This window comes from Sturnus vulgaris, chromosome 8, assembly GCF_052056855.1.
Source record: "Sturnus vulgaris isolate bStuVul1 chromosome 8, bStuVul1.hap1, whole genome shotgun sequence".
Classification (NCBI taxonomy): Eukaryota; Metazoa; Chordata; class Aves; order Passeriformes; family Sturnidae; genus Sturnus; species Sturnus vulgaris.
This window is the reverse complement of record NC_142250.1, coordinates 35,385,976-35,403,591: the sequence shown is the minus strand read 5'-3', so window position 1 is coordinate 35,403,591 and position 17,616 is coordinate 35,385,976. Positions and strand designations below refer to the sequence as shown.

At 40.7% G+C, this 17,616-nt stretch overlaps 1 protein-coding gene across 2 annotated transcripts in view; it reads right to left on the bottom strand.

Annotated features, from left to right (window-relative positions):
• Positions 1 to 17,616, bottom strand: part of EDRF1 (erythroid differentiation regulatory factor 1) — a 21,936-nt gene extending 4,320 nt beyond the window's left edge. Inside the window, exons 1-20 of one of the 2 annotated variants that reach the window (XM_088169444.1) lie at positions 17,462 to 17,616; positions 15,922 to 16,130; positions 13,897 to 13,963; positions 12,619 to 12,744; positions 12,018 to 12,142; positions 11,519 to 11,678; positions 10,199 to 10,300; positions 9,808 to 9,929; positions 9,011 to 9,122; positions 8,178 to 8,325; positions 7,995 to 8,103; positions 7,579 to 7,690; positions 6,407 to 6,667; positions 6,024 to 6,095; positions 5,757 to 5,907; positions 3,840 to 4,028; positions 2,628 to 2,828; positions 2,057 to 2,279; positions 726 to 945; positions 204 to 362 (exon numbers count right to left, since the gene is read on the bottom strand). In XM_088169444.1, the coding sequence (XP_088025570.1) occupies positions 204 to 362; positions 726 to 945; positions 2,057 to 2,279; positions 2,628 to 2,828; positions 3,840 to 4,028; positions 5,757 to 5,907; positions 6,024 to 6,095; positions 6,407 to 6,667; positions 7,579 to 7,690; positions 7,995 to 8,103; positions 8,178 to 8,325; positions 9,011 to 9,122; positions 9,808 to 9,929; positions 10,199 to 10,300; positions 11,519 to 11,678; positions 12,018 to 12,142; positions 12,619 to 12,744; positions 13,897 to 13,963; positions 15,922 to 16,130; positions 17,462 to 17,527 (2,934 nt within the window). In that variant the 5' untranslated portion in view covers positions 17,528 to 17,616. The remainder of the gene's footprint in view (positions 1 to 203; positions 363 to 725; positions 946 to 2,056; positions 2,280 to 2,627; positions 2,829 to 3,839; positions 4,029 to 5,756; positions 5,908 to 6,023; positions 6,096 to 6,406; positions 6,668 to 7,578; positions 7,691 to 7,994; positions 8,104 to 8,177; positions 8,326 to 9,010; positions 9,123 to 9,807; positions 9,930 to 10,198; positions 10,301 to 11,518; positions 11,679 to 12,017; positions 12,143 to 12,618; positions 12,745 to 13,896; positions 13,964 to 15,921; positions 16,131 to 17,461) is intronic. The other variant, XM_088169445.1, reaches the window with a different exon arrangement.

Sequence of the window (17,616 nt, the reverse complement as noted above, 5' to 3'; positions counted from 1 at the left end):
GAATCCCTGGCAGTGCCCAAGGCCAAGCTGGACAGTGGAAGGTGTCCCTGCTATGGCAGGGGTGGCACTGGATGCGTTTTAAGGTCTTTTCCAACTCAAACCATTGTATGATTCTACAATTCCAATACCAATTTTGCTCCCTGGTGAGTTTTCCAGCATGCCAACAATGCATTTTTTCAGACACAACAAATGCCTCCTGTTACCTGTTCCTGAGCCTTTCTGGATAAGGGAGCATAATCCTGCTGCAGAGTTGCCATGGTGAAATATGTTGTAGACAGCTCCCAGTTCACAGAATCCCAAACAGCTGGATGCACATCCCTCTTCCCCAGAGACCTCAATGCCTTCAGGTAGTAGTCAATAGCCTACAAATGACAAAATCATGTACACAGTTACTGCCTACATTTCTAACAACTAGAAATCAACTTCCCCTTTACTCAAAATATCTCCCTGAGCTCTCTTCAGCATTTCCCATTTGATAATCAATTCTGACCATGCAATTCTCCTCCCTTGTGTGTGGCCCTGCATTATGTTCAGTATCAGCATGTGAATGTCACAGCAATCAAACCTCAACACCACCACCAAAGCCCACACAGCAAGGATTAGGATAGTATGGAAGCAGGACAGCTATCCCAGATTATTCCACCCAGATACCAAAGTATTCACAAATACCTCACAGTAAAAGGCATTTTGGGGTCTGGACCCTGCATAAACCAGCGAGGTGTTACCTTATTGTAATAAAGGGCCTCTTCTGGGGAAAACTCCCTTTTGAAATCCCCTTCAGCTGCACAGTGAGCCTGGGCACAGATCCTCATCAGCCTCCCCGTGTTGCATAGCAGAAGGGCAGCATTGGTGGCATCATCAATGGACTCAAAATTCTGAATTCCTTCTTCAAAGCAGGAGAAACTTTTCTTCCAGAGCTGCTGCTCTGTTGTTGAGACGTTTTTACTCACTAGGGTGAAGCACAAGGCTTAGAGACTCAAATTCCTCAGACATCCTGAACAAACCCTTCCATTCTGTCTCCCCTATAAACCATCTCTTAGAATTCAAGGGGGGGTAAATGATTCTAAAGATCCAATTCACAAAAAATATTAAGATTTCCAGATGGTTGAAGGTTTAATCCCTGAAGTGCACTATTACACCTACTATACTTACAAAAGAATTCCAATGATAGGACACACAGAACACCAAAAAATTAACAGGATGCACCAGATTTTGTTTCCACAGTAATAATTCAGGAGATTGGAGTTACTTCTATAAATTTTCAGTATGAAGCAAACAAAATATGACTTTTACAGACAGTTAACAGACAAAAAATGCAATATTTTAAGGTTTAATTTCAACTAAGTAACCTCTGCAAAAACCCAGAGATGATGACAAATCAGAGAATTCAAAGTCCAAGCCAAAATTCATCAACTAACACTTGGACAAAGGTCACAGGAAACAGCTGGCATTTGGGGAATGGGAGCTGTTTATACTGAACTACCAGCCCCTCACTTGTTCTACTTAAGAGAACTCTTACTCCCAGACAAGATTGGATTTGCTTTCAAAAACAAAACCCCACTGAATACCTCACCCTAAAAAGCTTTTCCTCAAAAAAACTCACCAAAAATAAAACCAGAAGGAAGCTTCCAAGGTTTTACTTGCAAAAAAATTCACAGGCTGAAGCCTGTGATTTACTGTAATTTACTGAAGCTATTCTTATGTTTAAATTAAGATGATGCTTGTTCATGCTGGGCTAAACCCAACACATCAAGAATGCAACGTGCCCTCCCTTTCACAACACAGTTTGAAGTTTCCCTGATGGCTTTTTGAGAGCATTCTACATATTTTAAAAGAATTTATCCAAACAATATATTCCATTATTCAGTTTAGGTTCAATTAACAACAGTGCACAGGCCACAGTGATCTACTGTAAACAAATAATGACAGTGGATATTAAAAAACTACAAAGTCATTTAGATGTCCTCTTTATACTCAGAAATAGATTTCTCATACAATTAGTGAACTTGATCACTGCTGTAGCTCCATGAAACGGTCAGGAATGAAGAAAGGATACTTGCCTACTCTCTCAGTCTGCACTGCAGCTGCCTGGTTCATGTAGAACACTCCAATCTCATTCCTGATATTGCCCATCCTCTTGAGCACCTGGATGTGCTGCTCTGGATTTTGGCTTTTTAAGTTACTGAAGAGTAGGATTTCATAAGCTGCTTCATAGCATTTACAGCTGACAGAAAGCTGGTATTCCAAGTCTGTGGATAAATCTGTAGCCCAGGCAAACACTGGAAAACAAAATGCAAAGCCTTTGTGCCAAACAGTATTTCTCCAATTTAAGTCTAGGGAAAAATGTCGAGAGCAAGTACAAGACTCATGTCAGGTAGATTTTATTTATTACTGAAACAGTTACTGCCTTTAGTTGTTTCACAGCTTCAGGCAATGTCATACAATACCTTGACAACCCCCTTCAGTATGACAGGCAGGATGAGCCTTCTCTGAAGGAAACAGAAGTGAAGTGCAATAACCCCTCTGCCACAATTTCTCCTAGTGCATGGTTTTGAGGAAACCCAATGGAATTATTTATGTCTGTCATGCATCCAAAGTCTGGCACTTCTCCTGTGTCAGGATCATACCTTGGCACCTGGATTCTCTGTGAAGGCTGTGTAATATCTCCTGATCTTCTTTAGTCTGGTAATTATATTCTTCAAGGTAGGCTGCTCTGTTGTTTGCATTCTGAGCCAGCATTAACTGAATATCTCCACAAAGGGTTAAGCACTGGCACAGGAACACCAGCACCTCGGGCAGCATGCTGCCACACAGACAGCAGTAGGTATCTGGTGGGAATAAAAACATGGATGAGGGAGGGGGAAAGAGGAGAATTACACATCAAAAGGCTTGACACATGCTGACAAGATAATTGGGTTTTATGTTACCTGTCTGCATACAGAGAATAAGTGTGACAACATGTTATCCTCAGAAGAAATAACCTATTTTAAAGTCACAGCTGCTCTACACAGCTGATGGTTTAAAGAGAGCCCTGTGCTGTCCAAGATGAACAGTCTGGTAATTACAAATGCTAACCTCAAATTTGACCAAGGGAAAACTGACTTTCTGCAGATTAACTCAAGGGAGATACAGCTTGAAAAGTTCATTTCCAAAAGGTAGAGTTTAAAGTTGCTTCTCAAGTCTATAAAAGACTGAAAGCTGCAGAGTGCTCTGAGTTATTGAGAGGTCTATTGATGCTTTGTGCTAAGATCAAGTGGGTTTGCTTTATAAACTTCCTCCTGCCCTAAGAAAGGAGCCTTCTCTTATGGCAGGAAAATAGCAGCACTTTAGCTACTGGCATTTCCCAGTTAGTTACTCTCATTATGGCAGTATTAGTCTAAACAGCCTGATTTTACTTTTTTCCTTTTCCTCAGTTATACTTCAAGATGTATTCTATTTTAGAGGAGCATCCAATTCAGCTGCTGAAGAGGTTTTGTATTTCTCAGAGTCAAGGATATATTTAAATAACATGGGAACCACCAGGGAAAAACCATCAGCTTGCAGCAGCCTCACTTGGAGCACAGAACACTGACTTGGCCTTGGCACCAGGGCAGACTCTCCCAAATTCAACTGCTCTGGAGCTCCTCCAAATGTGCCCTCCAGTTCCCAACCTGTCAAAATGGGATTGTCTTTCTACCCTCACTACAGACTTCTGCCCTGCAAACTGAGCTTAGTTAGACACAAGCTTGTCAAACTTGTCACTGCACACCACAGGGAAAAATCATTCACAGCAGTATCTGAAGTGGTGACAGGTATCTCCAGGCAGTGGCACAGGTGACAAATCCATTCAAGAATCTCACCATGGCACTGCAAGGCCAGCTTGATGTATCGCAGTGCTCGCCCGTACTTCTGCAGGATCATAGCAGCATCAGACAGGACATAATAAGCTCTGGATGACTTCAGGATGAGCTGGAGCTTCATTTTATATTGCCACGATCCAGGAATCATTCCTGACTGACTGCAATGCTTCCCCTTCTGGAAGGAGCCCACTGTAAGAGGAACAGAACCTCGTTAGTGACCCTCCCCTCTAACACACGCCAGAGGTTGGACATGACTGCATCTGCACAGGCAGGATGGGAATTGCCTGATTAGAGCCCTGCACAGGCAGAGCTCTGCCAGCTCGTCTGCCACTCCATTATCATTGCTCCATGCTCTGCACCTGGACAGCAGGATGCTGGAATCCAGTGGGACAGTGACACTGCAGGTGACCTCTGAGCTCAGCTTGTGAAACACAGCAGAGGCCACCACTACTCTCTCAGGGAGCAATAGGAAAAAACAAAGAAGCCACAAGCAGAATTTGTCATATTCTCTACCAAATCCTTAAGATAAATGCTCAGTTTCTGTATGAACAGCCGCGGTGAGAAAGCTTCCATGTGTGGGTTTAGCCTCCAGCACACAAGAACGTGGATAACCTGGTCCTTCCCACAGGAAAACCAAGCACATTTTCACACTTATTTCAAGATATTGTCTGCAGAAGGTTATGAAGCTTTCCTTTGATGCTGCAGTGGTTATGGAGCCAGAAAGAACAGGTCACTGTTCCTGATTTAAGGCCTGTCCCTACCAAGGGACAGTTTTGCCCTGACAGCATTTGCACACAGAAATGAGTCTCTTGCTTAAGGTGGACCTACAAGGCCTGACTTGTAAACCCACTATCTTATAACAATATTTAAACATATAATAAAGTCTTAAGCACTACATGTCTTATTAGGACAAAGACATACCTAAAACAGTAACACCCCACCCTGTGTGTGTAAGTAGTTCTCTTGAAGTCAGAAATTCCAGGATTTACAGCACTTATCCTTTCCCTAAGTATGTAAATATGTACAAGTGGCAGAGAAAATATGTAACTCATATCACAAAACAAACTCAAGGACTGGGGAACAGAAGTGAACAAGTAGCACTGCTGCTACTTCAGGGATGGACTCAAGAACAGATCCAGGAACGTCTGAGTATGAATAACTCAAAACTGAACTGATTTCTTATTCAGAGATTCTTCAAAGGGAAAAAGGAAGGAGAAAGGAAAGAATAAAGAACTGCCAAAGTAGGCAAGACAAAGTTTTTTCTGGGCTATGCTTACAGGGCTCCTTGCCCTGCAAAGAACTCTACTGCTTTCAAACAAAAAGTCTTTCCTGGAACTTTTTATCTCACTCCAGAACAAAATAAAATAGTGATACTGTAGTCTGAAACTTCTGGAGTTTGAGCATTTAAGCAAACAAAACATATTTTATTTGCTGCTTCCTTTCACAACAGAAAGAAAACAAAATCCTAGTAGACATTTTATATGCAATTCAAGCACCAAGACTAATGCAGGAACAAAACCTGCCAGAAGGATAAAATTCTTCCAGAAAGCATCCAGGTCACACACACACAAAGAAATTAAGCCTATTTTTAAAACAACCCACAAAACTTATGGTGCTCCACATACCAAACCTCAAAATACCAAGCCCTTATGGAAGTCATCTGAAAGCCACATCTAAACAGGGTCCAGTAAAATCATGTGTTGACTAATAAAAGATTCTTTGCTATGCAAAATAACCCAAATGAGCTTCTCTTTTCATATTTAAAAAGGAACAGACTGTTCTCCAATTTTCAGCGCACTTTTCCTTAGGCAATGGTGTAATTAGTGATTTAAACACACTGTTTTGACAATCAAAATAAAGTAGCAGCAGTTTGTGTTGGCACTGGAAAGGTCTTATTTGCACAACAATGCCACTTACTTTTGTCTAGAAATAAGGCCATCTGTTTTTCCAGAGACTCAGGACCACCACTGGTGGATTCATCCTCATATTTCAATGGGATTGGAGTGCTGGGGTCAGCTGCAGGAAGGTCGCCTTCTTTTTTAACACTGCTGTCAACAGACTTCAAACCCTGCAAAAGGGAGAAAATAATTTCATTCACCTTGAGAGCAATATTTAGCAAACATAGAGTGGATGAAGAATTGGGTGGGAGGTGAAGCATCCTCAGGAAGCTGGCAGTGAACTCACCTCCAGGACGTGGTTGAGAACCAGCCTGCAGCGCTCCTCGGTGCCGTGGCAGACAGGGAATGCACAGCTGGGCTTCAGTGGGGCACCAGAGAGGGAAGAGAGGAAATGTCAACATAGGAAATATAAAAATGACTGGCCAGAAGATACAAGTGAGAGGTAACATCAAGACTAATTGGAATATGATAAGGAAAAAAATTTACATGAAGCTTGCTCTACCATAAAATTCAAACACCTCAGATTTTATGAGCAGCTCATCAAATGTTTCTTTGCCCACTTCAGTTAACTTGAGGGCAAAATCAGGGAACTGAATTTCACTCCTCACTTTTGTCCCATGAATTGAATCATCCAGGAAAACCATTAAATACCCCCAGAGTGTCACTTACACGTATTCGATGCACAGACTTGTACTTTTCTGGTACTGACAACTCCCCAACAGATTTGATTATTGCCACTGCTTTATTGTCATCTGGGGGATCAGAACTGTTGCTGTAAGAACCATTTTCATCACTGTCTGGCATCTCTTCCTCTTCCTCACTGTAACTCTCATCAGAATTTCCATTCATAGGAAAGTCTGCACTGTCTTCTTTTTTAGGTTCATCCAGCTGAAAAAGCTCTGATAACATGTAGTTTGCTGAAGCAATAATCTTTGCAAAGAAGAGAAAAAAAATGATTCATTCTCAAGTTAAATTTTTGAGAGGCAAGAACATAAATTGTCTTAGAATAAAGAGTACAGAGGACATGCAAAGAGGTGTTTGATAACCTGCAAATACACCCTGAGCAAATTCCCTGCAAGGGAAAAGGATCCAAGCTGATCAAGTTTAGAAGAGAATAAAAACCAATTGGTAGAGAACAAGTACTGCCTGTTCTAACAGCCCACAGACCACAGGAGACAGCACAAGGATCTTATGCAAGCAAAAAAAAAAAATGAAGAGATGCCACTGGGATTTTGAAAACCTTTCACAACTCTAGAAGGAATCCACATTCTTATTAGTTTAAAGTGTGCCATGTCTCCCCTTGTAATCCGTTCTAAATATGATTCAAATTTTTCACATCACATTTTTGGGATTCATTTTCAGTTGAAAACAGCTTAAATCATTTAGAGACTCTCTAACCCAACCCACTTATCAAGACAGGTTGCTTAGAACTGTGTCCAGCTGGGATTTGAGTATCTGAAAGGATGGAGACTACAACTTCTCTGTTTGCCCTGTCCCAGTTTTCAGCCACTTTCAGAGTAAAATGTGAATATATTCACATTTTACACTTTTTATCCAGGATCTGCTCCCAGAGGGCTCTCTGGCAGCAAGAAGAGAGTGAATGTAATAAAAAGTTCCTTTTTGGGGCACGACAGAAGACTTGTGCTGCAATGAGGAGCAGCAAAAAATATTAATTAAAAAATAGCATGGCGATTCTTTAAAAATAAAATTAATTTTTAAGTTCGTTTATAAATTTAAGTATCTTTTGGAGGAAGAAGTAGCACACTATTTATTACCAGGTTTATTATGATGACAGCATTGTTATATTTACATAAAAGTGCAAGAAAACATTGAATTCTTACTTGAGGATGTCTGCCATTGTCCAACAACTTCAGACAATTCAGGAGCAACGTTCTGATTGTGCCATAGTGTTTCTTGTTCTGGTTTTTCTTCAGCATCATATTGCAAGCAACTCTAAGAGAAAGTTGAACAAAACAGTAAAATCCCTGGATAAATTGTTTGTGCTGGAAAAAAAAGAAGCTTTAAACAATATTCTTCAACTGTAAATCTTCCAAACTTTATGAGGGGTCTACAAGATTTTATCAGCAAAGAAGTTTACACGGAGAAATGGTGAAAAGGAAAAAGTTCGTTTTGATCTAGTGGGACTAAGATATAGCAAGTTTGTGAATAATTGTCATTCGGTCATGATTTTTGGTCTGTGTTCTGAACAGAACTGCAATAAGAATTAAGTACTGCAACAAAAATGATAAAAACTCACTTGTACAGCAGAATTGCCACTGGCATTGTAAAAGGGTTTTGGTATTTGTCTTCAGTCTCTTCACAAAGTGTGGTGAGGTCATAGAGCTTTACTATATCACTCCCACTTGCTGAAAAGAAAAATCTTTCATTAATCAACATCACATTACCATCGATCTTTTCAAATTGATCTAAACCTTCTTACCTTTAAACAGCCAATAGGTGTGTCCTTCTTTGGTGCAATTTGATTTCAGAAAAGATAAGATATTTTGAGCAATATCTTTTATCACTTTGGTAGAAAAATTAGAGTTTTCCAAATTGGGAATATCTTCAGTCTTGATCATTTCATATTTCTGCAAAGAACAGAAATTAAAACTCAAGCTTAGAAGGATTTTGTGACACCAAAATTAATATATCAGTGTCTCTATCAACAGCTAAAAGAAACAAAGGCTTCTATTATGATAAATTGAGTTAATTTCCATGATTTACTTTAAGCAAGCACATCTTGACTATGCTACTCAATCAAAGAAATGGATCCTTCTTAAAGCTATCACAAACATGGTGAATGGAGAACAAAAGATGAGGAAAAATAAGGGGGAGAAGGTGCAACAGCTGTTATTTCAATGAAACCTAGTCAGCCAAAGAAACAACTCCAGGCTACCAGGTAGAAGAGAAACACAGCTGGTCTACAGTAAGACAGTATAAACAAGCATTCAAAAGCTTGCACCTGTCTTGGCAAGGGAACACTGCACATTTCAAGATGTAAGGAACTTATTTCTGCTGTTGCATTCTTTATTTTCTTCTTCACTCAAACATCAGGGGAAGAAGGAATCTTGTATGCATGAAAGAGAGGGGAAGAAAGAACACACTATTTTTAGATGACTGCTGCAAGCTTCCTAAGATGCTTCTCATTCTGCAACACAGGATTTCTGTCATCTTTGCTCAGAACAGTGTGAAGGATCTATTATAACTGAGGCAATTTTAGAAGATGAAGAATGAATTATTATTTTAAGGCATAATGCAAAGAGCCAGACTTACCTGAACAATTCCATTGACATGAAAGCACATCACAAGCTCTGGTACGTTGCATATCAAGTTGTCCAACCAATAGTCAATCCCTGTTAGCACATTTATTGGCTTGTTGTTATCCCTAAAACAAGATATTTCTAGTGTTGTTTCAATCTTTGTTTAACCTTCAGGAACTATTAGGGATGTTTACTAATAGGATTTGGGTTTAAATCACCTGAGAGCAGATGAATACTAAAACAATTATTTGTGAATTGTTGTATTAATAGACATGCTGATCTCTCCAATGGAATATGCTCACATTCCATCAGCAGTTTGGAGTTTTTGCCCACACTTAGCAGGCTTCAGATGCCACACTATTACCAAGATAGTAAGTACTTCAGAATTTCTAAAGGCACAGCACTTTCAGCTGCAACTAATTATAGCACAAACCTTCTACCAGATCTTCCAGAATTCCTTGAAGAGCAAGGTACTGTTAATTCCTAGAATTCCATCTTAAAAAGATGGCAAATACACCAAATGAGCTTCAAGTTTTTGCTCATTCTTCGCCTATGTAGAGGCAGGAACAGGAAGAGTGACAACAAAGGGAATGATATTAAATTGGGACTGGAACAGTCCTGTCTCACTGCTCAATCACATTTTAAGTGCTTATTATCAGCAAGCAGCTACTGAAATTCAGACTCCCAGGAGGAGAACTATGACTGCTCTCTTTTATAAAAATAGCAAAAAATGCAGATAGCTAACTATGAAACAGAGTAACAAATTAGTCAAGGCTGGTATAAATAATATCTAGGAACTTCTAAGCTCACCTGAGACGCAGGCTGACAGCAGGGTATCTCCCACCTCCAAATATTGGCATATTTGATCCCACTAACATGTGGATATCTTCAAAGGTCCACAAGATATTACGAACAAAGTCATTTTTAAGCCCCTTCATTAAGAGAAAACAGAATTGGCCTGTAAATCAGTGGTATAACACTTGTTCTCTATGACATTCTGTGGAATTATGAGACAGCAAGAAGCCAAAGCAGCAAATAAAAGCCAGCACACGATGAACCCAGCACATTCACAGGAACTTAAAATTGCAGATGCCACAAAAGCTACTTCTACAGGGACTGAGGTTTGCCCTTGGTTCCAGTTGAGGCCCAGTTTGGAGGCATTGGTTTAACCTGGGGGGTTCAGCTCTCACATAAAGCATACCTGACTGTTCTCCCCGTCATTGAACAAAGGAGTCAGGTTTTGTTCTCTGGGGGCTGAGGCCACGTGCCCCACTAGATATGAGGGTTCAAGAGGCACATTTCCCTGTGGAGAGCACAAGGATAAGGAGTGATTCTGCTGCTGAGGTCAAGTCGGCCATTTAAAAAGATATGAACAACAAAAGCATGTAAGGGAAAAAACTTTACCACCAGCAACTTTAAATAAACATGCATTAAACTGCAAAGGCCTCTAGGTAGTGACTAGAATGCTTCTTTTATATTGTTAGTGCCAAAATGTTATATTTTGCAATATACTCAGAGGTTCTGGGAAGAAACCAGGAAGTTTATAGGAGCTCCTTACTAACCCAGGGTCAACACCATAATCAGTGTCCAGAAGAAAAACCTCTATATCCTGCTGGCTTACTTATAAACTGAATAAAATGGCACTGTGCAAATGCACAACAGCTTCTTGATGATCAACAGTCTGCTGAACTGGGCAATGATTCCTCAAGAGAGTGGATGAGAGAAGTCCTTTTTCTAGAAGCTTTCAAGCACTGAAGTGTTTCTCCACACAGTACATGCTGTTACAATTTTATGGCTTATGTAGGTTAGAAGCTCCCTAAATTTGGCAGATCAGTCTTAATACTGTGCAAGCACAAATGTATTCATCATTATTATATTAATGCAGACTGAAGACAACAGATCTTTCAACCTCTCCAAAATTAAATCAATTCCTGTTTTATATTACTCACAAAAGCCACAGGAATTAACAGTTTTCATAAATAAGTTAAGCCAGAAGAGAAACCCTGAATTAGGGCCTGATACTAATCATAGCTTGTTGCATAATTGTTGTAAACATTTCCCCTTTCACTTGTGTAATCCCATGGCAAATATTTTTAAGTACTGCTTAACTGTTTTCCCTTTCCAGAAATTTTGATTTTCCTCTTCATCTAATAAATTCAGAGTCACCAGAAGATAGATTTTAAAAAGAAAGGCCAGAACTTTAAGCTTCCAGACACATCTTCTGATTATCAGGATTTCCCTAGTTTTAGGTCAAGGCACCAATGACTACTCTTAGCCAAAGGCTTTGTTTCTCAAAGATGCTGGGATAAACAGCAATTTAACATTACAGTGACAAAACAAATAGCTGAAATTTGGAACTCTGAACCACTGGCAAATCTGGAACTGCACCTCCTGCCAAGTTCTCTCATGCCTTAGCTCAGCTCTTTCAGCAAAGGGATCTGCAGCAGCATTTCTGAGAACCTTTGCACATCTGTGGCTCTACAAACACTGTGGTGCCATGTAAAACATTCTCCACACCAACCTGGTTAGAGGCACCTGGATCTTCAGATAGCGAGGAAGGCATTTCAAAAGGAGCTGGCCAGGAGGCCCTTCCTGCTTCATCACTCTCACCTGCAACAGGACCCTCCTGGTGCTGCTTGGAAGTGGAAGGAACAGGCTGAGCAGCTCCATCTCCATTAATGCTAACAAGGAAACATTTACAAGTTCAGCCGACAAGATGCAAACAGATCCATTTTTAGAGTTGCTATGTTTGATGCACCCTTGCCAACAAACGACTTGGCTGATATGCAGTTAATTAAGTCATGCTGTTTATTTTATGCTTGAGTATTTCAATTTTAAAGTAAAATACTTCAATTTCTGTGAAAATATTTCATGTTATTTCCTGACCTCACCCCTCAATTCCCTCTGTATAAAGAGAAAGAAGTAAGTCAGACGATAAAGGAATTTTAAGATTTACTCCCAAGATCAAAAACCAAGCAAAAGTGATGCAGAATTCAAGTTTCATGTAGACAAAAGATTACCTGTAATACAAAAACTTAGAAAGTATTGCCTTCTGGTACCAATGTTCTTTACTCTTCTTTTTTCTTTGCCACTTCTGATCAATCAGTCTTTGATAAAACTCTTTCAGCCATGTCCAGTCCCCTGTCTAGGCAACAGAAGAAATATGAAAATAATGTCAAGCAGCATCTGTAAAGTAATCCAAGTGCTTTATAAACTTACAAACATTCATCCACAAGAAGAAACCCTGAAAATAACTACAGAGCTGAAGTCCTGAATTGGTCATTTATTGAAAACATAGCTTCTAGGAAATTTTGTTTGTACTGAAAATCTGACTTAATTAGAAAATCAGATATGTAAGAGGCTACATAGTAAGAAACACACATTGCTTATAAAATCAAATTGTATAGCAATACTACACAAAAGTGAAACACAGAATATTAACCCTACAATACCATGAACACAGGACATCAGATATAATTTGTGGGTAAACTGCTGCAGAACAGAACACCTTTGGTACCAACATACGATTTTTAGGGATTTCCAGTCATTTTTTTGCCACTCTATTCTTGAAATAATGCATTTTGCCCATGTGCCATAGTTATCAAGAACCAAGTGGTTCACCTGAGATGATCTCATGAAGAGCTCCTGGATATCCAGCTCATCTAACAGGAGTGTCCTCCCAATTCTGTGCACTGCCATGCTCACATGGGACTTACTGTAAGGGATCTTCAGGAGTTTTTTGATGTTCTTGCAGAAGAAAAGAGAAAAGAGAGAATATTCAATATAATTATGCTGCACGGGATGACAACTGTCAGGAAACTAAGGCCCCATCATGTGTAATAGTGACTTGGGAGACTCCAAGTCTAAACTCCATCTCTCCAAACATTCCCTATTCCTTCTTTTTCCCTCCAGCCCACTTTGGTCAGTCAGGGTCACCTGTCCTGGCTGTGTCTCTCCCTGGCTTTCCATTCACTCCCACCCCCTGCCAGCACAGCTGGATGAGAAGCAGGAAAGGCCTTGGCTGTGTAAGCCCTGCTCAGCAACAACAAAAACACCTCTGTATCATCAACCTGTGCTCAGGATAATCCCAAAACAGTCCCTTACCAGCCACTGGGAAGAAAATCAATTCTACCTCAGCACACACGGTCAAATAAAACCTGACAGTGCCAGGGATCTAAAAACCATTCCACAAGAAAATGCATTTGCTGAGGGCATAGAACACAAGTGACCGTGATAAAGAGACCAAGTCATCAGTAGAAACAAGACACACTAAACATCTTCTGATTGGATCACCATACCAACAAAAATGACAAAAATATGCAAGTGGATGATTTGCATTGTAAACCTTTATTTCCACAGCAGGAATACCAATTCTTTGACAGGTGTCCAAAGCAATCCAGACAGAGATCTAAGTCTGAATACAAAGCTAACAAATATTAACATTAGTGTGTTTTCTCTTCTGAGTAGCCTCATCTGAATTCTACAGATATTACCAGCACCAAAAGAGCTGATAAGCTGACAAAAATCAAAGGAAAGAAGAACTTGGAGGGGAGGTCTCTCTTCTAGATAAAAATAGCAAAAAAACAAACCAACACAACTTGAGAGTAACAGTTTCCATCAAAATAACTGATTTTAAACACACAAGACAACTACTGAGATGCTGCATTCACTAAACTGCATACTTTAGCTGCAGATTACTTATAGAACTCCAGAGGAAATATGACTTTCTCTCTACATTCCTTATTCAGTGATCACAGCTCCCTTACTTGGTGATCTGTGATTCATTAAGGGATCTTTCCTTTTCCCCAAAGGACACAAAGATGCCAGAAGCCATCACTGTACCTTAAAAGTTTATGCAACGTAAGAATTTGAGTGAGAGAATTTAACATGCATCCATACCTCTGAATCAGATACGACATCCACATCATTTCCAACTGAGTCAATGAAGTCATAGGCCATCCCAAAGCTATTTAAAAGAATATTACAAGTTAAGACAGTTCCAGTGTGACACTCCAGACCTGGCTTTTCTATCTGTTTATTAGTGGCTATCTTCCTTTCCTCTGCCTTCAGTCAGAGCCAGGATTGAAGCACAAGAGACAGATTTTCTTGTTTGGACTTGGTTGTTTATTAATTCTTATCTAAAATACAGTGAGTTCTGTAGCACTTCCAGCTAACAAGCTAAAAATGGCAAAATGGAGCTCTATCTTGCTTGTTACAAGGTCTTCTAAAGGCAAACAGTCCAATTAAAAGCTAACATCTATATTATTTATACTTTTGACCCAATGACCAAACACCTGTGATCTGCACTGTGGGATTTTCTATCTAACCAAAAATTACTGCCTGAAACCAAGAAGAAGGAGAAATAAGAAGGAAGAAAGACAATGCCCCAGAACTTCCATCTTGTCCCATACCTATCCCTATATTCTAAAACCCCACATTCCAAACCCTTCACCATGTGATATTACACACTTCTACCCCAACTACACACCAGTAATTCTAACTCCATCACTCCAATTTGGAAACCTTCTCCAAGGCCTCAAGCCAAAAGCAGTGTTCTTTTGAGGGTCAGTGCCAGAAAGTACAGAAAGTTCAAAACTCCCAGGCTTCTGGGTTCCAACATCTGTTAAGTCTTTCAAAGAGTTCATTAAAAAAATAACCCAGCTAAACATCACCAAGTGTAATGAGACCTAAAATTAGCAAAGTTATTTCATCTTCATATTCTGCAAGTTTTTCAAATATATCTTTGAAAGCGCTTAGATCTAATTTCAACAATATTCTAAAACACTTAGCTTTGTTGAAATCAAGAAAAATCAGAGAAAAGGAAGAATTCTTTTTAACACTGAAAATAAGAAGAGTTTAAGGAGTTTCTCTTTAAGGCATTAAGGTTAATAAAGACTTTAATTTTAGTCACTGTAATTGAATTTTACCTCTTATTCACATTTTCCAGAACTGCCCTACATGTTGTAACAGACACATTGTCTCTTCCTCCACCCTCATTAAGGAAATTACAAGGTACTTAAGTTGGAATATTTCAATGTACAAATCATTCTTTAAAACAAATCCAAATACTATCAAAATCCAAAACATATGTGATGTGCATGTTAAACTTTCATTATCAGCTTTTAATACTGACATTAGAGAAAGAGACTGAACTGCCAGCCTCTATTTGACAAACACAGTATCTAAAATAAATATGAAAAATTCATAAAGCCCTGAAAAACATGTTACTGTGCTCTGAAAAGCACAGCTCCTAAAAGAGATGATGAGGATATAAACACAGACCTTGAACAAACTGTTAAATTTCACTGACTGGCTGACTTGGTGTGAATTTGCTTGATCAGCACAGGATTTGAGCCTCATGTTTATGAACACTCTGAACTCAACTCATTCAACAATTTAGCAAATATCCACACTGAAAGGTAACACTGCTCCTGGGGTGTGCCCCTCATTTCACTATAATGTGATTGATAGAATATGAAATCCTGATATAAATACAAGATTTCATTTCCCATTAATCAGGTCCAGTTTCTAAAGATCCAGAAGATCTATAAATTGGTTTCCAAGGGGAACCACATATTCCATTTTCACCTGTTATCAAAGGCAGAAGGGCTGGCTGAACCAGTCCAGTTTGATCTGGGCCAACCAGGGAAGAACAAAAAGTTTGACTGTGTGAGCCAAGGTGTCAACACGAACACATGAACAAAGTAATAATCAACATCACCAATCATTTACAAAGGAGACAAGAACAGAGCATAGAGGCAACAACTCAACGTGAAAAAGTAGAGGGAGAATGGTTAAGACAAAGCAGTATGTAGTTGCTATGGTAAAACCTATACCTTCTACTTTAAATGACATAGGATCCAAATTCACAATCAGAATTATTCTTAAAGGCCTAAAAAAAAAAGAGGGGCTGCTGTTATTTACCTTGAGAAGGGTTTACTTTTTTTGCTGTTGCCCAGAATGGTTGTCCCTGCTGCTCCCAGCTTGGCACTTTCCCGTAACCAGTTGGCAGGAGGCAGCTTCAGGTCAGTTTTCTCCTGCAGACGGGCAAAGGCTGCTTGAGGAGGGGCTGAGGAGTATTTCACCACAGCACTGCTCTTCACCTCATTGCCTCCAAGGAACAGCACCGACCCCTGGTTTCCAGAGAGAAATTAGACTTCTATTTAAGTGCTGGCAATTAAAACTATCAGGCTTGCTCTGTGATAAGTTATTTTTAATGCTAAGTGACCAAAATCCAGTTCTATATTCACTTACCTTTCCCCAGCACACAGTTTTCCGGTTATCCCAATTTCAACTTGTGTCAAGCATAAGTTTCATTTTAGGAATTATGACAGAATCACTTAGGTTGGAAAAGACCTCCAAGATTATCAAGTCTAATCTGTGATGGATCACCACACTGTCACCCAGACCAGAGCACTGAGCAACACATCCAATCTTTCCTTAGACACCTCAGGGATGGGGACTCCACCACTGCCTCAGACAGCCTATCCCAATGCTTGACAACCATTCCCATGAAGGAATTTTCCCAATACCCACCCTGAGCTCCCCTGGCCCAGCCTGAGGCCGTTCCCTCTCCTCCTGTCCCTGTTCCCAGATCCCAAATCCCCCCGGCTGCCCCCTCCTGTCAGGGAGTTGTGCAGAGCCACCAGGGCCCCCCCGAGCCTCCTTTTCTCCAGGCTGAGCCCCTTCCCAGCTCCCTCAGAAATTCTCCAGCCCCTTTCCAGCTCCATTCCCTTCCCTGGACACTCTCCAGGTCTTTCTTGATGTAATAACCCCAGAAGCAATCCCAAAATGTGAGGCTGGACCTCAGCAGTGCCCAGTACAAGGGGACAACCACTGCCCTGGTCCTGTGGCCACACTGGCTGATCCAAGCAGGTGACAGTGGCCTTCCTGCCCACCTGGGCACACTGAGGTATGAGAATGAAGTGCCAGCAAGGTCAGCTACCCACACAACACAAAATCACTCAGAAAGGCTAAAACGAACTCATGACTCCTACTGAAGTTTGTGAAAGTACGTGTTTATTAACAGCAAGTGTTCCCTAACACCAGCATTACCACCGATACCAACATTAAAGCCAAACACTCTTCTGCCTTAACGAATAATAATAAATTAAATAAGCCTTGTGTCTGCCTATTTCTTTTCAAACACAGCAAAACACGCAGCTGTCACCCGTGTGCGAGGAGCTTTGAACGAACACATGTCGAGGAAAAAACAGCTCCACAGGACACCACTTACGTAAATGCAATGCACTTAGGCATAACAACAGCAACACTACTCGCAATTAACGCTTAATCATAATTAGCGTGCTCCCTACCGCACTCTGGCCCTGACAAACCGGAAGGAAGATCAAAAACACCGCTTCAATTAAAACACCACTGGGGGCTGTGTCCGTAGCTGAAGGCTCGACCCCCCCCCTCAGCCCCGCTACCTCACCTACCACGGCCCCCCCTCAGCGCCGCTCACCTGCTTGGGCTCCTCGGCGTCTCCCCTGAGCGGGGCAGCGGCGCCCGCGCCGCAGGGTTCCTCCATGGTCGGGGAATGGAACGGGAATAGTCCGGGAATGGAGCGGGAATGGCCGGCGGGAGCGGAGCCGCTTCCCGGGGGCGTCCGGCCGGGAA